Genomic DNA, 21,918 nt, shown 5'->3' on the forward strand with positions numbered 1-21,918 from the left:
ACTCCCGGCGATTACCCTGCATAGCTCTGGTTACAGCAAAATAAACAGATTGTTAGTTCACTGAAAGCCTTCCGATAGGGAAATTGCCAGCCATCTACTCTGACCTGAATGTAACACTATCCCTCATAATGTAGTTAACATACACTGTCCTAAGGGCAAAGAATGCTGGCAATAGTTATGCTGCCTGCCCTTTTCAACCACCACTCTGAGAACAAATAATAATTAAATCCATGTAGTATTGATATTGAAGAACAGCTGAATTCAAACTCAAAGCAAAAGCAATTGGTGACTTGATCAAACGTTAATGTGTTGAGTCCTTCAACTTGGATAACTAAAGAATTCAGTTGCAATCAAAATTTATGTAGAGAATGCAGTGAAAAAAAACATTCAGACAATTGGATTGTTCAATATGAGAACTCAGACAGTGATCTTTGTCTGTAACTGTCAGCATTTGATTATATTCATTGTGCACCAGCTCCACAGAGCTTTTGTACGAAGATTCATTTCATAAATCTACCCAAAACAAAGCTTCACGTGGTCTTCAATACAGCAGTTAGCTTTGGCATGATTTATTTTTAATCCCGAGGTCATGAACAAGTGTTGATCTAAACTAAAACAAAGGCTGCATATCCATCAACAATTTATAACAATAGAATGACTGCATTTTCTACTATTTAAAAGAAACTTCCAGGAAGGAGCCATCAGAATGTCTAATACATATTACTAGATCTAAAACTTCACAGTTTACTTTCATAAGAAAGTAAAGACCCGAGTTTATAGAATGCCTCTAACAACCTGAGGACATTCAAAGCACTTTATACCCAGTAAAGTACTTTTTAAATGTAGTCACTATTGTAATGTAGATACATGGCAGCCATAAGAGCATAACCTATAGGGGCAGAATTAGGCTTTTCAGCCCATAACGTCTGCTCCACCATTCGATCATGGCTGACATGTTTCTCAACCCCATTCTCCTGCCTACACCCTATAACCCTTGATCCCCTCACTAATCAAGAACCTATTTATCTCTGTCTTAAAGACACTCAATCACTTGGTATCCACAACCTTGTGTGGCATTGAGTTTCACAGATTCACCACCCTCTGGCTAAAGAAATTCCACCTCATCTCAATTCCAAAGGGTTGTCCCTTCACTCTGAGGCTGTGACCTGGGGTACTAGCCCCTTCTACAAGTGGAATCATTTTCTCTATCCAGCTGTCTCAGTATTCTGTAAGTTTCAATCAGACTCCCCACTTCATGCTTCTAAACTCCATCAAGTTAGCTGGTTTAGCAAACTCTAACCAGTTTGCAAACTGCAGAATCTCACAAGCAGCAGTGTGATAAATGATGGAATAATTTGTTGTATCAGGTTGAATAATAAATATCGACTAGGACACTGTGGAGAACTCTCATGTTCTTCTGCGGAATAGTGCCTTGGAATCTTTTATATTCATCTGAGAGTTTAGAGAGGGCCTCAGTGTAATGTCCCATTCAAAGGACAGCGGCAGCTATGGTGAAAGGTACCTGGAATGTCAATCTGGATTATTTGCTCCAGTCTCTCTAACTCAAACACGAGTGTTACAATCTGAACTGCGGCTGACACTCCTATAAATATTGTTTGAGAGAAAGCAGTATTTCTCTAGCACTGTGTTCTATTATGTACCTGAAATTGTTGAAATTCAAGAATCTTTATTTTGGCACTAACAATAGCGTGTTTAGAATATAGTATCAATCCAGGCTGGCTTGATGGACCGGTGAACTGTTGATACTACCAGTTTAATTTTTGCACCGAGTTTAAATGCTTCCTAATTGTTTATGTTCTTCACCAATGTATTCTGTATAGTCATATGATTTCTAAGGCTTTGAGGCATCCACTGCTGCCTTTGAATAGTGCAAGCGAACATTCATATTCCCATCACTCTATTTGAGTGGAAGGAAGTTCAAATGATAGTCAAACTATTTGGGTATCCAGAATAAAGAACTTCATTATAATACTGCTGCTTGGTCATGTCATGTTAAGGTATAATTAGACTGCTTAAATGGACCATCCTAGCACAAGAAAACATTATTAAAGTGAATTATTCAAGACCACTGAGATTATGAAAATCAATTACTATATCCAGTAATGTAGTAATACATGGATTTGTTTGCATCTGATGGTTATTATCCACCCATAACTTTATTTGCATTGTATTCAGTCACGTCTCCTCATAAGAGTACATCACTTACTGAGACTGGTATTGTTCATGCCAATCTAAAATTGAAAGCTGTAAAGCTGAATTAGCAAACAGACCCATTTTCCCATTCAAAGGGTACTGAGATTAAACTCTTAATGTTGATATTTGTTGCACACATTCTGTCACTTTCTTTAAATGATACAAATTGTGTGACAGGGTATGCTTACCGAAATACAGTGGGCTGCATCTTGCTCTCAATATACTTAGATATGCCCAGAGTGTTCCTCTGGACTTTTGCACTAGAACTGTGTAAATTACAATATGTAAATGGTACGTTGATCCTTTACTGGGACATGTGTGAACAGGAAATATAACTATGTGTTACCTTAAACAGTCAGATTGAAATAATGTTAATGAACAACTCTACATTAATCTGGAAGCGTCAGTTAAGAATATCTAATTGATTGCAAGTCTGGAACAGAAATTAAAATCAAAAAGGGGAAGAAAGATAGGATCAAGTGAGACCAAATGTAACTTCTAAAGGAGACAGAAAGCAAGGAACTACAGACCAATTAGCTTAACTTCTGTCATTGGGAAGATTTTAGAAGCTATCATTTCATCAGGGAACTTAGAAAAGTTCAAGGTAATCAGGCAGAGTCAGTACGGTTTAATAAAGGACAAATCATGTTTAACTAATTTATTGGCATTCTTTGAGGAAGTGACATGTACTATGGATGAAGGAGAAGCAGTGGGTTTACTGTACATTGGACTTCCAGAAGGCATTTGATAAGATATCACGTTCAAGTTCATTGGAGAAAATAAAAGCTCATGGTGCAGAAGATTGGCAAGCTGGCAGGAAACAGAATAGGCATAAATGGATCATTTTCTGGTTAACAAGATGTAACAGGGTGTGCCAGTGGGATGAGTTGTGAAGCCTGCACTTTTTAAAACTCACATAAATGACTTGGATTTAAGTGCCAAAGTTTTATTAAATTTTTTGATGATGCCAAGAAAGGGAAAGTAAGTTTTGAAGAGAACAAAAGGAGCCTACAAGGAATGTAGAAAAGTCAATTGAGAGGGCAAAGATCCAGCAAACGGAGTAGAATGTGGGAAAAGTGAAACTATGTATTTGGCTGGTAGAGTTAAAAGGCATATTATCTGAATGGTGAGAGATTGCTGATCTATGAGACGCAGAGGATTCTGGGTGTCCTAGTACAGGAATCGCTAAAGTTTAATGTGCAGGTGCAGCAAGTAGTTAGAAAAGATAATAGAATGTTATTGTTTATTGCCAAGGGACTTAATTATAAAAGTAATGAGGTAATGCTTCAGTTATACAAGACATTTGTGAGACCACATTCAGAGTACATTCAAAGAAGGTTTAGCAAACTGAATGACGTCGTCTTTTCAGGAACGGTTGGACAGTCTTGGCTTGTATTTCAGTAGAGTAAGAGGTAATTTGATTGAAATACATGGGAAGGAATTTTCCTCTTGAATGAGAATCTAGAACTAGGGGTCACTGTTTGAAAATAAGAGATTGGCTATTTAAGACAAAAATGAAAATTTTTTTTCTCGTAAAAAGGCAGTGGAAGCAGATGTTTGACTATTTTTAAGGCAAAGGTATATAAATTCACGATAAGCAAGTGTATGGAAGGTTGTTGGGTCAGCAGAAATGTGATGTAATCAGGTGAAAGCAGAGTTACAGGTAGGCAGCATAGTGAAGAAGGCATTTGGTGTGCTTGCCTTTATTGGTCTGTGCATTGAGTATATGAGTTAGGAGGTCGTGTTGCGGCTGTACAGGACATTGGTTAGGCCACTTTTGGAATACTGCATTCAATTCTGGTCTCCCAGCTGTAGGAAAGAAGGTGAAATACTTGAAAGGGTTTAGAAAAGATTTACAAAGATTTTGCCTGGGTTGAAGGGTTTGAGCTATAGGGAGAAACTGAATAGGCTGGGGCTATTTTCCCTGGAGTGTCAGAGGCTGAGGGGTGACCTTAGAGAAGTTTATAAAATCATGAGGGGCATGGGTAAGATGAACAGCCAACATCTTTTCCCCAAAGTAGGGAGTCCAAAACTAGAGGGCATAGGTTTAAAGTGAGAGGGGAAAGATGCAAAAGGGACCTGAGGGGCAACTTTTTCTCACAGAGGGTGGTGCATGTATAGAATGAGGAAGTTGCGGAAGCTGGTAGAATGGCAACATTTCATATACCCATCCATACGTCTTTGAATAGGAACGGTTGAGAGGGATATGGGCCAAATGCTGGCAAATGGGAGTAGATTAATTTCGGATATCTGGTCAGCATGGACGAGTTGGACTGAAGGGTCTGTTTCCGTGCTGTACAGCTCTTTGACTCTAAGTCGCAATTACATTGAATGATGGAGCAGGCTCAAAGGGACAAGTGGCTATCCCCGTTTCTGATAAACATGTTGGAGAAATAAATTGCATGACAAAAAAGGATTTTTGAAAATTCTCAAACAAGCAGTAATTGCTGAAAGAATTGGATATGCGAATGCCACCCAAACATCGTTGGTCAGAGTTCATTTTTAGTCATAGGGAAATTGTTTGGCAGCAATTAAAACCTCTGGTGTTAAAATGTCCTTGCATTGCAGTTCACAAGCCCGAACATTTGCTGGTGAATTAAGTGTGAATGATGTAAATTCAAAAATTCTCATTATGTGTATTTAAAAGTTGAATCTCTGAGCAAGATGACAGTGTAACAAGACCTTAAGTAGCTAGGCAATTTGGATGGTAATTTCCTGATCTCTGTTTAACTGTGAATGTACGTGTGCAAGATGTTGCAGTCTGCTTTTAGTCTCATTAAAATTTGGCCTAGTTCGTCTTCGCTCGTTATCAAGTGCACAGTAGTGTTGCCAAAACTATGTAGCTCAGTACTAAATTTTCTGTACACTCCAAGTGAAAGATCAGTTATTTTGCAGATGACTGGTTCAGTTCTACTTCTCCATTCTAATTTATCCTTGATAGGGATAAGCATCGAACTTGACTAACTTCAAGAAGACTGAATAGAGGCATTTAATGGTAGAACTGCAGAGCGTGTGTCCAACAGTTTTTTAGAAGTCTGTGGAGGGCAGCCTCAATATTATCAGATTAATAAAATCGGATATTCAGTTTTTTGGGTGCATTCTGAAATGAGACCAATCTGTCTTAATCCAATTTAGAAAACATGACTTAAAAATAATGGCCCTATCAAGTTCATACTACACACCCTGTTCTTGTATTGAAAAAAAATTGTTATCTAGCCTTCTAACTATCAATCCATCACATCCTCAAACTAAATCTTGTGATCTCTTTACCTTTGCTTCCCTAAATAGATCTGTCAGCACCTTATAACTGGGCGGGTAATCTGTCCCCTTCTTCCTGCCAATGCCACCCTAACATCGTTTGCTAAGCAGTATGCATGACCAATCTAATTAGATATACATCTAATTAGACATACGCCACTGTTTTTCTCCCTTTCTCTAACAGCTTGCTTATAATTGAGGAAATTTGTCATGCTGGGGTATTATACAAGCTGGCATCTGGCACCAGTATTCTCGATAGAAATATTAATGGTCATGACTCTTCATGGCCATCAAACACACCATAGATATATGCAGATTTCTGCCTTTTTGCATCTTATTCTTTAAGTCAAAAACTACAAACTGTATTTTCTACTTATTCGTTATTTATCAGATATCAAAACCATGAAGCTCATCTCCCTCAGCTTCGAGGTCATAAGAAACTGAAGTTGTAGTAGGAAATTTGACCTCTCCATCACGCTCTGCCATTCAGTGTGACAGATCTGTCTTAACTCCACTTTCTTGCCTGTCTATCATAATCCTAGACTGACTTCATTTTATTCAATCACATTAGGTTAGAGTCAGCAGAAAGGCCAGCATTTATTGCACATCCTTATCTTCCCTTCAGAAGATTGTAGTGAGCTGCAGGCTTGAACTGTTGCAGTCCATGTGGTGTAGACACTGTGCTGTTGGTGAGGGAATTCCAACATTCTGTCCCCGCGACAGTGAAGGAATCGAGATATAGTTCCAGGCTCAGGATGGTGTGTGTTTTTGCAAGTATTGCTCTTGTCCTTCTAGTTGGTAGAGGTAGCAGATTTGGAAGATGCTGTCTAAGTTGCCCCTAATTATTGCAGTGCATCTTGTCGATGCTGCCACTGAATGTGGCTGATGGAAGGGAGAGAATGTTGAAGGTGTTACTAATGGCGCTAATGAAGCAGGCTGCTTTGTCTTGGATGATGTTGGGCTTCTTGAGTTCTGTTGGATCTGCACCCATCTAGGCAAGTGGAGAGTATTCTATCACACTTCTCACTTGCACCCAGTAGATGGTGGAGAGGCTTGAGGATTCAGAAGGTGAGTTATTCTTTGCAGAGTTTGGAGGCTCTGAGCTACTTAAGAACCCACAGTGTTTATATGACTGGTCCAATTCAATTTCTATTCCGTGATGACCCCAAAATGTTGGTAGTCATGGATTCAGAAATGATAAGGCCAATGAATTTCAGGGGTGACATTTAGATATTTTCTTGTTGGCATGAATGTTACTTGCTACGTGTCAACTCATGCCTAGGTGTTGTCCATGTCTTACACATATGGACACAGACTCTTCGGTACGAAGGAGTCACGAATGGTGCTGAATATTGTGCAGTCTTGGCAAACAACATCACAAAAGAAGGAAGCATATGTCAGGTATAGACAACAGGGATCAAGTGAATCCCTAGAAAAGTGTAGGGGCAGAAAGAATATATTCAAGACGGAAATCAGGAGGGCCATAAGGGGACATGAGATAGCTTTGGCAGATAGGGTTAAGGAAAATCCACAGGGATTCTACACAACTACCTTAAGGACAAAAGGGTAACTAGGGAGAGAATAGGGCCCCTTAAAGGCCACCTATGTGTGGAACCACAGTGGATGGGGGAGATACTAAACAAGTATTTTGAATCAGTGTTTACTACGGAGAAAGATATTGAAGCTATAAAACTTAGGGAAACAAATAGTGGTAGCTTGAAAAATGTCCAAATTATAGAAGAGGAGGTGCTGGATATCTGAAAATGCATAAAGGTGGATAAATCCCAGGGACGTGAACAGGTATAACCTGAAGTTAGAGAAGAAATTGATGGGCACCTGGCTGAGATATTTGTATCATCGATAGCCACATGTGACGTGCTGGAAGACTGGAGGTTCGCTAACATGATACTGTTATTTAAGAAAGGTAGTAAGGAAAAGCCAGGGAACTATAGACTGGTGGGTAAGTTGTTGAGGAAGTTGTTGTCTGAGGAAGAGGATTTGCATGCATTTGGAAAGGCAAGGTCTGGTTAGAGATTGTCAACATGGCTTCGTGCATGGGAAAACGTGTCTCACTAACTTGACTTGAGTTTTTTGAAGAAGTGATGAAGAGGATTGACAAAATCAAAGTGGTGGACATTATCTATATAGGCTTCAGTCAAGCATTCAACAAGGTTTCACATGATCGACTCATTAGCAAGGTTAGATCAGATGGAATACAGGGAGAATGAGCCATTTGGATACAAAATTGGTTCGAAGGTAGGAGACAGAAGGTGGTGGAGGGTTGCTTTTCAGATCATAGGCCTGTGACCAGCGGTGTGCTGCAAGGACCAGTGCTGGGTCCACTGCTTTTTGTCATTTATATCAATGATTTGGATACAAATATAGAAGGTATCATTAGTAAGTTTGCAGTTGATACCAAAATTGGTGTTGTAGTGGACACTGAAGAAGGTTATCTCATAGCACAATGGGACCTTGATCAGATGGGCCGATAGGCCAAGGAGTGGCAGATGAAGTTTGATTTAGATAAATGTGAGGCCCTGCATTTTGGTAGGGCAAATCAGGGCAGGACTTATACACTTAATGGTAAGATCCTGGGGAGCTTTGCCGAACAAAGAGATCTTGGAGTGCAGGTTCATAATTCATTGAAAGCGGAGTTGCAGGTAGACAGGATAGTGAAGATGATGTTTGGTATGCTTGCCTTTATTGGTCAGTGCATAGGAGTTAGGATGTCACATCGCAGCTGTACAGGACATTGGTTAGGCCACATTTGGAATACTGCATTCAATTCTGGTCTCCCCACTACAGAAAAGATGTTGTGAAACTTGAAAGGGTTCAGAAAAGATTTACAATGATGTTGCCAGTGTTGGAGTGTTTGAGGTACAGGGAGAGACTGAATAGGCTGGGGCTATTTTCCCTGGAGCGAATGAGGCTTAGGGGTGATCTTACAGAAGTTTATAAAATCGTGAGGGGCATGGATAGGGTGAATAGCCAAAGTCTTTTCCCCAAGGTAATAGAGTCCAAAACTGGAGGACATTGGTTTGAGGTGAGAGGGCAAAGATACCGTACATCTCTATGACTCTCTAACCTTATGATGCAGAAGTAGTTGTTGACGAAGTAGCTGAATGAGGTTGGATTTAGGACACTACCTTGAAGAACTCCAACAGTAATGTCCTATAGTTAAAATGATTAACCTCCAACAGGTAAAATCAGCTTCCTACATGATAGCAAGGCCCCAACTAATGTTTTCCCTTGATTGCCATTAACTCCTATTTTGCTGAGTCAAAAACTATCTTGGTATCAAAGGGAATCATCCTCACCTTGTCTTTGGAACTCAACTCCTTTATCACCGTTTGAAGTAAGGCTGAGTAGCCCTAGCAGAACCCAAATCGAGTACCAGGGAGCAGGTTATTACTGAGCTTCTGCTACTTGATAGCGCTATCAATGACGTTTTCCATTACTGATGATGTAGAGTAATAGGTTTTTGAGAAGATTTATAGCTCGGGTTGTGGAGGAGGTTGTAGACTTTCTTGCTGAGCCGGTGGGTTTGATTGTAGATGTTTCATCACCCTGCTAGGTAACATTGTCAGTGCACCTCTGGTGAAGCGTCGGTGTTCTGTCCCACTCGTTATTTATATGCCTCGGTTTGCTGGGGTGGTTGGACTTACTTCTGGTTCTGTTTTTCAGTGGTTTGCATATCGGGTCCAGTTCAGTGTGTTTGTTGATGGAGTTCCGGTTGGAATGCCAGGCCTCCAGGAATTCTCTGTTTGGCTCGTGCTGTTATGGAAGTGTTGTCCCAGTCGAATTTATATCCTTCTTTGTCCATGTGTATTGAGACCAGTGAGAATTGGTCGTGTCTCTTGGTGTTTAGTTGGGGTTCGTGTATCTCAATGTCAGTTTTCTTCCAGTTTGGCCTATGTAATTTTTCTCACAGTCCTTTCAAAGTATTTTGTATATAACATTAGTTTTATTGGTTGTGGGTATGGGGCCCTTTACGTTCGTCAGTAGCTCTGCAGGGTGGCTGTTGGTTTACAGCACTGTTTACATCCATAAACATCGACCTAGCTAAAGAGACAATTGCCACACTGCTGGACAAACCAAGAAGGCAGGCACCCCACAACACCAACAGCAACAACAAAGACAGCACCCTGAAACTGCTCGATCTGCGCCTCACAACCCACTTCACCTTCAACAACCGTATCTTCAAGCAAATCAACGGAACACCAGTGGGATCCCCAATATCAGGACTGATTGCAAAAGCAGCAATGCAAAGGTTAGAGTGAACAGCACTCCCCACCATACAACCCAAACTCTGGGTCTGCTATGTAGATGACACCTTTGTGATTATCAAACGCACAAGACTAGAAGAAACCCACTGACACATAAACAACATCCTCGCCAGAATAAAATTCACAAAAGAAGAGAATAACTGACTACCCTTCCTAGACATAATGGTAGAACTTAAGAGCAACAGGGAACTCCAGACTAGTGTATACAGAAAAACCACCCATACGGACCAGATACTTAATTACTCCAGCAACCACCCCAACACTCATAAACAGAGCTGCATCAGGACATTATTCAAATGAACCACAACATACTGCAGCAACCCAGAATTGTGCAAAGCAGAACAGGAGCACTTATATGGAGTTTTTAAAAGGAATGGATACCCAAAAAGCACAATCCATCATTACCTCCACGACAGACCACAACAAGAAGACACAACACGGGCAGATTCACTAATCACCCTACCGTACATCAGAGACATATCAGAGATGACCACAAGACTGTTCAGACCCCTTGGTATCCGGGTAGCCCACACACCAACAACCACCCTGCAACAGCTACTGACAAGTGTAAAGGATCCCATATCCTAACCAATAAAGCTAACGTAATATACAAAATAACATGCAAGTACTGTGAGAAACATTACATAGGCCAAACTGGAAGAAAACCGACAATAAGGATATATGAACACCAACTAGCCACCAATTCTCACTAGTCTCAATACACACGGACAAAAAAGGACACAAATTCAGCTGGGACAACACCTCCATAATAGCACGAGCCAAACTGAGACATGCCAGGGAATTCCTAGAGGCCTGGCATTCCAACCAGAACTCCATCAACAAACACATTGAACACGATATACAAACCACTGAAAAACAGAACAGCAAGTGATACCAGCCACTCCAGCAAACTGAGGCATATAAATACCAAGCAGGACAGAACACCAACGCTTCACTGGAGGCTCAGTGACAATGTTACCTAGCAGGGTGACGAAACATCTGCAACCAAACCCACTGGCTCGGTGAGCACATCTACAACGTGATCTAGAATATTGAGGTCAAATAGCCACGCGAGTTCAGCTTCAAGATCAGGTGAGTCAAGGGTAAGTGATGCCTTATCTCCTTTCCTGTACTGACCAAAATGGAATCTGCTGTAAAAGGGGGGAGCACTTTCAAATTCTGGATCCCCACCACCATTTCAGAAGTTCTTGATCTTTGAGACCCTTTCTCCACTCATTTTCCTAACTGTCTTTGAGTCATCAGCTAATTTAGCTACCATATCCTTAGTCACTTTATCCAAGTCATTTATATAGATTGTGGCACCTTATCAAGTACCTTTTGGAAATACAAACAGACCCCATTACATGGTCCCCATCATCCAAGTTGCTTGTTGCATTCTCAAAGAAATCTAATAATTTAAGCAAACACAATTTCCCTTTCACAAAGCTATGCTAATACTGCCTGTTTATATAATTATTTTCTAAATGCCCTGCTATTACCATCTTAGTAATGGATTCAAGTATTTTCCCTTAGACAGGCATTAGGCTAACTGGCCTATTGTTTCCTGATTTCTGTGTTCCTCATTTTTTGAATAGCTGTGTCACATTTGCACATTTCCAATCCAAGTGAACTTTCCAGATTCCAGAGAATTTTGATAGATTGCAATAAATGCATCTCCAATCTCTGCAGCTACTTCTTTTAAGACCTAAAGTCTGCCTGTGTTCTTTAAATGCTTGTGTTGTCCCACTGTTTCTTCTCTGATTTACTCGTTAATCCTCTCACCGTTGCCTGACAGCTTCCTCTTGGGTTTCCTCTTCAAACTCTCGGTACTGTTTCTGCTTTGCCTATAATCAACAGGTTTTTAAACAAATATTAAAATATTTGATTAAATGTGTATTGATTCAATTATAACAAGTTAAATTGCCTTTAGAAGATTCCTTGACACTATTTTGAAGTAGGGCTTGAGAGTTCTTCCTGAGAGAGCCTTGCCCAACCAATCACACTTAAGAAAACTCAAAAGTGATTAATCATTATCTCACTGTTGTTTGAGGAACTTTGCACAAATTGGCTACTGTTGTTTCCTTCATTGCAATAATATTATTTTGAAGTGTGTTATTGGCTGTAAAGTACTTTGGGACACCATGTATGGATGCAAGTCTTTTCCTCGAGGGTCATCTCAGAACGATAAGTAAGAGTAGGCCAAATGGCCCCTTGAAAGTTTTCCTCCATTCAGTAAAACATTGGCTGAACATATGCATTAATGCCACTTTCCTGTCCTATTCCAATATCCCTTGATTCACATTATGCCCGAAAATTTATTTATTTCATTCTTAATGTGGAGTATCAACAACTTTATATGATAAGAGACGTGCAGAGATCCTCAGCCTCATCTCAGTACTAAAATGCCAACCCACTTATTCTAAGAATATGGCCCCTAGTACTAGACTGCCATGTTTCCTCATTGGATATCCCCCTCTTCCCAGCAATCAATTTCTTAAATTTGCAATGTATGTTGTTTTAAAGCAAGGATATCCTTCACTACAAAAGGGGACCAAACTGTACAGATGAGATCTCACATTGCCCCTACATAATCACAGCAAGACACCCACTTGTACTCCAAACCTTTTGTAGTAAAGGTTGACCTACAATTTGCCTTCATAATTGCTTGCTATGACTGCATATTAATTTTCTTGTTTTGTGTTCAAGCACCCCAGCTCTCTGTATACCAACATTTATAGTTTCTTACCTTTTCAAGAAATAATTTCATAACTGCCTACATTGTACTCCATCTACGACCATCAAAATCTATATTTTTTTTAATTCATTCACGGGATGAGGGCATCGCTGACCAGGCAGCTTTCATTGCCCATCCCTGATTGCCCAGAGGGCAGTTTAGAGTCAACCACGTTGCTGTGAGTCTAGAGTCACATGTAGGCCAGACCAGGTAAGGATGGCAGTTTCCTTCCCTTAAAGGACATTAGTGAACCAGATGGGTTTTTCCAACAATCGACAATGGATTTACGGTCATCTTTAGATTCTTAATTCCAGATATTTTTATTGAATTCAAATTCTACCATCTGCCATGGCGGGATTTGCACCCAGGTCCCCAGAACGTAATCTGGGGGTCTCTGGATTTACAGTCCAGCGATAATACCACTAGGCCATTGCATCCCCAGCCTTTTTGCAGCCTGTTTATGTTCCCCTCGCAGCTTACTTTTCCATTTGGCATTATCACCCAGTCATTGGATTAAATTGTATATAGTAGAGGGAAAATCTCTGGTGTATTGATATCTTGTAGTGCAGGCTACCCGTAAGTTGTGCTGACAATCACTAACTTGAAGCTTCCAGCCCCTAGGCAGAGCTGGCTACAGGTAGGTATCATAGTAATCGGCAGCCAACATTACATTTGCGTGCCCAGTGTATCAGAAGCACATTGAGTTGAATGTTCCTTGCAATATACTTGCTAATTTTCAGACCTTTAACACAAATAAAATCTCTGCCTCTTGAAGTCAAAATTTGCATTGGGAATCTGGAACCCACTTACCCAAGAAGGTGTTGATAAAATTTTTTTTTTGCTGCGTAAGTGTATTAGGAGCTATAACAAGATAGGTAAGTAGATTAGAGCATGCATCAGGCATGATCTAATTGAATGATGGACCAGGATCAAGGAGCTGGATTATTACCTAAGTCACGTGTGACTTGGCAAAGGATACATAAGATTAGTGAAAAGAAGACATGATTGAAAGACTGGTGTGGGAGAAATTAGTTCAGGTTTGTGGGGCTCTGGTATCAGTACCAGAGAAAGTGGGGGCTGTAACTTTGGGGCAGTCTGCACCTGAACTTGCACTGGGATCAGTGTTCTAGCAAACTGTATAACTAGGCAGGTAGAGTGGGCTACAAATTAAACAGTGAGGGTGAGGAATCAAGCTTGGATATATGTAGCAAATCAAAAGGTAAAGTCAAAACACAAAAGCAAAATAATAATATGGAAAAGGAAGGTCAACAAATGACAGAAAGTGACAGAGGAAGTAGGTGTAAGAATGTATCAACAGTCAAGACTACATCTACAAAGTTAACAAAAAGACAAAAAATGACATGCTCTGTATCTGCATGTGCCTATCATTCATATCAAAGTCAATGAAATGGTAGCATACATTGAAGTTAACAAATATGATTTAGTAGCTATTATGGAAGAGTGGCTGCATGGTGACCAGGATTGTGTCCTGAATATTGAGGGGTACGTGACATTCAAGAAGAATAGGAAGGTCAATAAAGGTGGAGGAGTAGCTCTGTTAATCAAGGATGGCATTGGTGCAGTGGTAAAGAGGACCTTGGTTCAGGAGATTGGGATTTAGAATTGGTTTGTAGGAGAAAGAAGCCACTAGTAGGGTTTTAATGGTCTACAGCCCTCCCTTATAGGATGAAGTATACAGAAGAAAATATTGGGTGCTTGTGATAAAGGATTTGTAATAATCATGGGTGATTTTAATCTTCATATAACTGGAAAAATCAGATTGGCATTGTGGCCTGGATAAGGAGTTCATGTTTTTCAGAGGGTTTCTTACAGTAACACATTCTGGAACCAACCAGAATTCAACCAGACAAGATGAATTAACAATCTCAGAGTAAGGATACCCCTAGGTCAAGTTTTCAGTTTGACAAGGAGATGAGTGGGTCCAACTCTTTTAAAGATATATAAGAACAACTTTGTGGGCATGATGGCTGAGCTAGCTGAAGTGAACTTTTTTTTTCTTTATTCATTGGATGGGAGCATCGCTGACCAGGCAGCTTTCATTGCCCATCCCTGATTGCCCAGAGGGCAGTTTAGAGTCAACCACATTGCTGTGAGTCTAGAGTCACATGTAGGCCAGACCAGGTAAGGACGGCAGTTTCCTTCCCTAAAGGACATTAGTGAACCAGATGGGTTTTTCCGACAATCAACAGTGGATTCATGGTCATCATTAGATTGTTAATTCCAGATTTTTTTTTATTGAATTTCAAATTTCACCATCTGCCGTCGTGGGATTTGAACTAGGGTCCCCAGAATGTTATCTGGGGGTCTCTGGATTAACATTCCAGAGATAATACCACTAGGCTATTGCCTTCCCTTGCAACTGGAAAACTAGGCTGGGAATAGATAAATGGAGAAGCAATGACAAACATTTAAGGGAATTATTCAGAATAAGAATATTCCTACTATGAAGAAAAATCCTGAGGGAAGGTCCAAAATCTGTGGCTAACTAAAGAAATTATGGAAAACATCAAACTTGAGGAAGAAGCATATAGTTGCACAAAGATGAGGGGCAAGTCAGTTAATGGCATATGTAAAATGGCAGAAAATGTTAATGTGAAAGAAATTAGTGCACAAGAGGAAGCTGCAAGAAATGTAAAAAATGTAAATAGGGAGAGTTTCTATAGCTGTTTAGAAAGGCAAAAAGTAAGGTGAGTGCTGGTCCTCAGAAGAGAGAGAGTGAGAATGGGAAAGGAACAGTAGGTAATATGAAAATGGCTAATGAAATGAACAAATATTTTGCTTCTGGTTTCACTATAGAGAATACCAAAGCATTTCAACAATAACTGTAGGAAACTGAAAGGAGAGATGCACCTAGTGACATTATAATCACTGGGAAAGCGACACTGAGCAAACTAACGAAGCTGTGGGATGTCAAGTCCCTAATTCCTGAAGGATTTCATCCTGGAGTCTTAAAAGAGGTGGTTAATGAGGTGGTAGATTAGTTTAATTCTTTAATTCATGGAGGGAGGTGGCTGGACACTTAAAGGCCAGATAGCTTGACTTGTGTCATGGTGGAACTATTAGAATTGATCATTAAGGAGATTACAGCTGGGCACTTAGAAAAACCCAAGGTAATCAGGAAGAGTCAACATGGTTCTGTGAAATGGAAATTATGTTCAACTCAATATATTGGAGGTATTTAAAGGAGTAATATGTGCTGTGGATAAAGGGAAGCCTGTAGATGTATTGTCCTTTGATTTTCAGAGGGGATTTGACATGGTACCACATGAAAGGTTATTACTCAAAGTAAGAGCTAACAATGTAGCAGATAACATTAGCAAGAAAAGGTCTGGCTGGCACAGAACTGAATGTATACATAAATAGGCCTTTTGGGTCTGTCCTGGTACCTCAGCTTTTAACTCTAACCTTAACTGTCATGAACTGTCACCTCTACTCAAAACCAATTTGTAATACTACTAGCCATGGAAGTGTTAGTGAATATGACCATCAAATTCAGCTTTTGTTCTCATTGACAGACATCAGTTATACTCCAACATGATTTAGAAGACATTTTTCTGACTAGACATATCTAGATTTAGTTATTGCCCCCCAAACCAAAAAAAAGCACGTTTTTCCTGACTGGAAACCTAAAGCCACACTGCCAGCTTGCCCATTTGCTTTATGTATTTGAGCTTTTGCTAAGAGGGACTGCAGTGCTTTCATACCATTTTTATATCACTGTTGTCCTCTTCATTTGTGGAGAAAAAACAAAAAAAAACCTAATCTTGAAATTCAAGTTATTTGACTTGTATTTAAACAGCAAGAGTGTGATCTTTTCCCCACAGCTATCGTGATATTTTCTAATTTGATGCATCTTACCATGGCTGTGTATTCCCTTCAACAGCCAGTCAGTCTTCGCTGAATGAGGCAGAGCGACCACCAGTGACCACAGTTAATCAACTGACAGAGGCCAGTGCAGGAACAAGTTCTGATTGGCCCTTGGAGAATGCAAGTGGCAACTCCTCCTCCTCCGCACAACAGACGGATATGAGCCCTCCAGCATCAGGAGCCAGCACTGCTACTACCGGTAGGTTACAAGCCAGTACCTGAGCATTGTCAGCATAGAATTCAGGCAGCCATCTGGATGCAGACATTCAACTCTCAGGGGGGAGGTAGTGTGACTCAACCTGCTGACGCAGCAAGGAGGAGCTCATGTGATTAGATTTTGTTGCACTCTCGCAGGGCAGAGTCAACGAGACTTGGATTTTGAATTCGGTTTATAAGCATCATCAAAAGTTCTGATGCCATAAACAAAGCTTTAAAGGAAGCTCAAGTATGTTGTAAGATGTAATTGCTGTCTGTATGGCTGACACAAAAACCTGTTTTCTAAGTTAGCTTATTTATGTATACGATTGAAACTCAGTCCAAGTTTGAACTCAAATAGGCTGCATGTCACATAAACAAATGGACTTATCCTTTAGTAAAGAATGGCCTAATTCCTATTATTTTGAAAACTTTTATTTTCTGATAAGGGAGAAAATTGCTGCTGTATTTCTTTATATTCCAATACGTAACGATCCAATTATATTTACAGAAATTTCTAATGGAATAATAGATAATAGAAATTAGATTGGAAAACTATCCACAATATTTCTAAAATATTGAAGGTGTACTAAAAATGTTAATGTATGCACAGAGGGTGATATATGCCAGAAACTTTGCTATGTGAGGCAAATTACTGTCAGCACAGATACATTACTGTGCATGTTTCTAGTCAATGAGTTCAACTTGATTTTTGCTCAATCTTTCTTCAGCTTTACTTGTCAATTATTTGATTGCTAGAAGTGTTATCCTAGGTAATTACAGACTAAAGTAGACCAAATCCTGAGAGACATCGCTGTTCCTTTAGTGTGAATATATTCTGCCAGTACAGGCTTTTCATAATAACTCTGAACGTATGCCAAGTAGAAGCAAAGTGTGAATAACATATGAAAGCATAGTTCATAAAGTTTTTAAATGTTTTCGTTAATGCAGAAGCTGATTGAAAATGGTGACTGAAGAGAAGATAAACTGTCAGAAAATTCAGTTTACTGAGACAACACAAAAGTTGGCAGTAGAAATTTGAATTTTTAAACTTAATGAATTATTCCTCTGTATGCTGTTCATAGTTTACTTCAGTTGGAATTACATCTCAAAGTTATTAAAGTTTCAAATTGCACAAGGACTTTACAAATACCCTGTATCCATACCAAACAGCATAGCAGTAAAGGCCCAGATCTGTCGTGTAGTAAAGTCAACCAAGGTTTGTGTACTAGATCAGTACACTGTAACTCCTGATGAAAACTCTATATAAATGGATGTTGGAGGAGGACACAACTGCATCAGTGTAGTGCCTCCCCAATATCAGGTAAACCGTCGGTGGCACCCTAACTTTGGTCAGTGGCTTAAGGAAAAGACAGTTGGAAAAACGAAGTGAATTCAAGCAAAAAGAGCAACAATGTGTGTGACAATTTGAGAAGACTATTTTGGTTACTGCAGTCAGCAGCTCCAGTATATCCTCGTTTCCACGGGCATACCAGTTACTTGTGTTTTTCAAATCGTAGATCATTAGTCAGTAGTAAAGCTATTCTCTTGTCATGGATAGCTTAATTAATTTAATATTAGCCTGTTAGTAAAATAAACCCCCTTATCCAACCAAACATGTCTTTTGCATCAGGTTTTGAGGTGAATCCTCAAGTCCTAATAACAAATCTTCACATCTGACAAGAAAGAGAAAAGGAAAAATCTTTGTTTCTCTCATGTTTAGAGAAACTCGCCAAGCCTGTTAATCAGAATGTTTCTAAGAGCAATTATCTTCTAATTAATCTTATGGTGAATTTATTGGCAATAACAATTTTTGCCCTTAAAAGAATAGGTTTGACTTTGTGTAGCTTTCCCTTCGTAGCAAGATACCTAAACAGTATCTGTAACAAGGTAGAAGCAGACGTTAGCCTAGAGGAGATTATAGAGTGAACATGGGATGATTTGTAAACCAGGATGATCATTTTATTATCAGCATACTGAGGGATCCAAAGCCAGTGAAGGTTGACAAGAACACAGATGAATGATACAGAGAACGCAAGTGGCAGAATTCCAGATGAAATCAGAGTTCTCAACCCCTTTTTTTCTAACTCTGGAAGTATTTTATAAAGAACTTTTATTTACCTTTAGTCTTCATCTTCTAGGCTCCATTCATGCCAAAAAGGTTTTTCAATGGCTGGAGAACATTTTTTAAAAATTTGACTTCCAGACAATCTAAAAGATAATCTCTCAAGAGTAGACACATTAAACAAAAAAAAACACTAACCAGCAAGCAGCTTTGTAAAACATGCAAACTTGGCAGTCTCCAAGTCCGCTGGGTTTGTCAACAGCATGGTAAAGATAGGGTCAATTCAGTTCCGTAAAAATGTCATATCGGACTCGAAATATTAATTCTCTCCAAAGCGGCTGTCAGACCTGCTGAGCTGCTTCAGCATTGTCTATGTTTGTTTCAGGCCAGTTTAATATGTTTGAGATCATGTTTGCCAATTTTCATTGCCCGCTGTAAAAAGACTGGCCCATGTGTTTTTTTTTTCCCTCCTTGTCATTTTCAAGGAATGTACTAAGCTCAACTGAGTGGCCAAACAATCTGTTGCTAGGCCTGTACTTAAGTCACTCTTGAGCTGACACTCAAAGGTTATCTAAATACTGATGATGTTGTCCCCTCTGATTTTTCCTTTGTAACAAATGCATTTTATTTTTGTTTTCCCTGTCTGTAATTGGATAGTTGAAACGAGCATTAGAAGCACAATTGCATTGTATAAACAGAGCTGTGAAGGGAATAGTTATATAAATATATTTGGATGATTCACATGTAACTCTTTTGTCCTTTTTATGAGATTATAACCACGCTTAATCATTTTGCACAGCTGCTGCACAAAACAGCATGAGTTATTAACCCAATTTATATAAAGGTTGTAAAAACCTTCGTGAGTATTTTCATGCGAGTTGTAAAGCATCACACACATCAGTTTGATTTCCTTCAATGTCTGTCTTTTGGCCCTTGGACAGCTGCAATTTATTTTTTTAATAAAGTTTTAAAATTTAATATACAATACATGTAGTTCTCCCACTTCTCTTCCAGCAAATGTGACAATTTTCTGTCATTTTTATGCTATTTGCCTCAGTTCTGCTTAATGTTATTGGTTCTAGCCCTATTTTCCATGCTTTATTAGTTTGCTCTGAGCCCACATCTCAATTTGTCAACAGTCAATTCCTGTTTGCTCCGCAGTAATATAGAAGGCTAGATGTGTTGCAACGACATCTTTTCAATAGTCAGAAAACGTATGACTTTTCCTCTCTGTGTTTCATTATTGTCTCCAAAACCTAAAAAACTCAATGAGCACATTAAAATGTTAAAATAGTTTCAAATCACCAGGTAGAAACTGTACTATAGCTATTTCTCAGAATTGGTGAAGTTGGGATAGGGAAGCAGAGTTCACACAGCTAACCTAATGCTAAGCTTTTTAATCAAAATTTGTGCACCAAAACTGGTTCTCAGCTGGAGCACCCAGCCCTGTCGAGTTTTCACCATCCCCCCAGACCTCCCCCTTACTGAGGACGAACGGTCAGTCCTCAGTAGAGGGCTCACCTTTGTACCCCTCCACCCACACATCAACGAATACCGGCCACGTTTGGACATAGAGCAGTTTTTCCTCCGCCTCCGTGCTTACTTCTTCAACCGTGAGCCTAACCCTCCCTCTACTGACCCCTTCTCCCGCCTCCAACACACCCCCTCCTCCTGGACACACCCCAAAGCCTCCTACCCTCCCTCGACCTCTTCACCTCCAACTGCCGTCATGACATCAATCGCCTCAACCTCTCCACCCCTCTCACTCACTCCAGCCTCTCCCCCGGAGAACGTGCAGCCATCCGCTCCCTCTGCTCCAATCCCAACCTCACCATAAAACCCGCGGACAAGGGGAGGCGCAGTTGTAGTATGGCGCACTGACCTCTACATCGCCGAGGCCAGGCGCCAACTCTCGGACACCTCCTCCTACCGCCCCCTTGATCATGACCCCACCCCCGACCACCAAACCATCATCTCCCAAACCATCCACAACCTCATCATTCAGGTGACCTCCCACCCACAGCCTCCAACCTCATCGTTCCCCAACCTCGCACTGCCCGCTTCTATCGCCTTCCCAAAATCCACAAACCTGACTGCCCTGGTCGACGCATTGTCTCCACCTGCTCCTGCCCCACCGAACTTATGTCCACCTATCTGGACTCCATTTTCTCCCCCTTGTCCAGGAACTCCCTACCTACGTCCGTGACACCACCTACGCCCTCCACCTCCTCCAGAACTTCCAATTCCCTGGTCCCCAACACCTCATCTTTACCATGGATGTCCAGTCCCTATACACCTGCATTCCCCATACAGATGGCCTAAAGGCCCTCTGCTTCTTCCTGTTCCGCAGGCCCGACCAGTCCTCCTCCACTGACACCCTCATCCGCTTAGCCGAACTCGTCCTCGCCCTCAACAACTTCTCTTTCAATTCCTCCCACTTCCTACAGACAAAGGGGGTGGCCATGGGTACCTGCATGGGCCCAAGCTATGCCTGCTTCTTTGTAGGTTACATGGAACAATCCCTCTTCCTAAACCCCTGGGCCCTAAACCCCACCTCTTCCTCCATTACATTGATGACTGTATCGGCGCCGCCTCGTGCTCCCACGAGGAGCTCGAACAGTTCATCCACTTCACCAACACCTTCCACCCCAACCTTAAGTTCACCTGGACCATCTCTAATACTTCTCTCTCCTTCCTGGACCTCTCTGTCTCCATCTCCGGCAACCACTTAGAAACCGATATCCATTTCAAGCCCACCGACTCCCACAGCTACCTAGAATACACCTCCTCCCACCCACCTTCCTGCAAAAATGCCATCCCCTATTCGCAATTCCTTCGCCTCCGCCGCATCCGCTCCCAGGATGAGGCATTCCACTCCCGTACATCTCAGATGTCCTCGTTTTTCAAGGACCGCACCTTCCCCCCTTCAGTGGTCGAGAATGCCCTTGACTGTGTCTCCCACATTTCCCGCAACTCATCCCTCACACCCCGCCCCAGCAATAACAACCAAAACAGAATCCCCCTCGTCCTCACGTACCACCCCACCAACCTCCGGATCCAACACATCATCCTCCGACACTTCCACCATCTGCAATCCGACCCCACCACCAAAAGACATTTTTCCCTCCCCACCCTTATCTGCTTTCCTGAGGGACCACTCTCTCCGTGACTCCCTTGTCCGCTCCACACTCCCCTCCAGCCCCACCTCACCCGGCACTTTTCCCTGCAACCGCAGGAAGTGCTACACCTCCCCCCTCACTCCCATCCCAGGCCCCAAG

At 41.0% G+C, this 21,918-nt stretch overlaps 1 protein-coding gene across 2 annotated transcripts in view; it reads left to right on the forward strand.

Moving 5' to 3' along the window:
* LOC109935005 (activating molecule in BECN1-regulated autophagy protein 1-like) overlaps positions 1–21,918 on the forward strand; it is a 337,851-nt gene that overhangs the window by 291,480 nt on the left and 24,453 nt on the right. For both annotated transcript variants that reach the window (XM_048607170.1, XM_048607171.1), the window contains one exon: positions 16,397–16,579. In XM_048607170.1, coding sequence (XP_048463127.1) covers positions 16,397–16,579 — 183 coding nt within the window. The remainder of the gene's footprint in view (positions 1–16,396; positions 16,580–21,918) is intronic.

This window comes from Rhincodon typus, chromosome 17 (genome assembly GCF_021869965.1).
Source record: "Rhincodon typus isolate 14 chromosome 17, sRhiTyp1.1, whole genome shotgun sequence".
NCBI lineage: Eukaryota > Metazoa > Chordata > Chondrichthyes > Orectolobiformes > Rhincodontidae > Rhincodon > Rhincodon typus.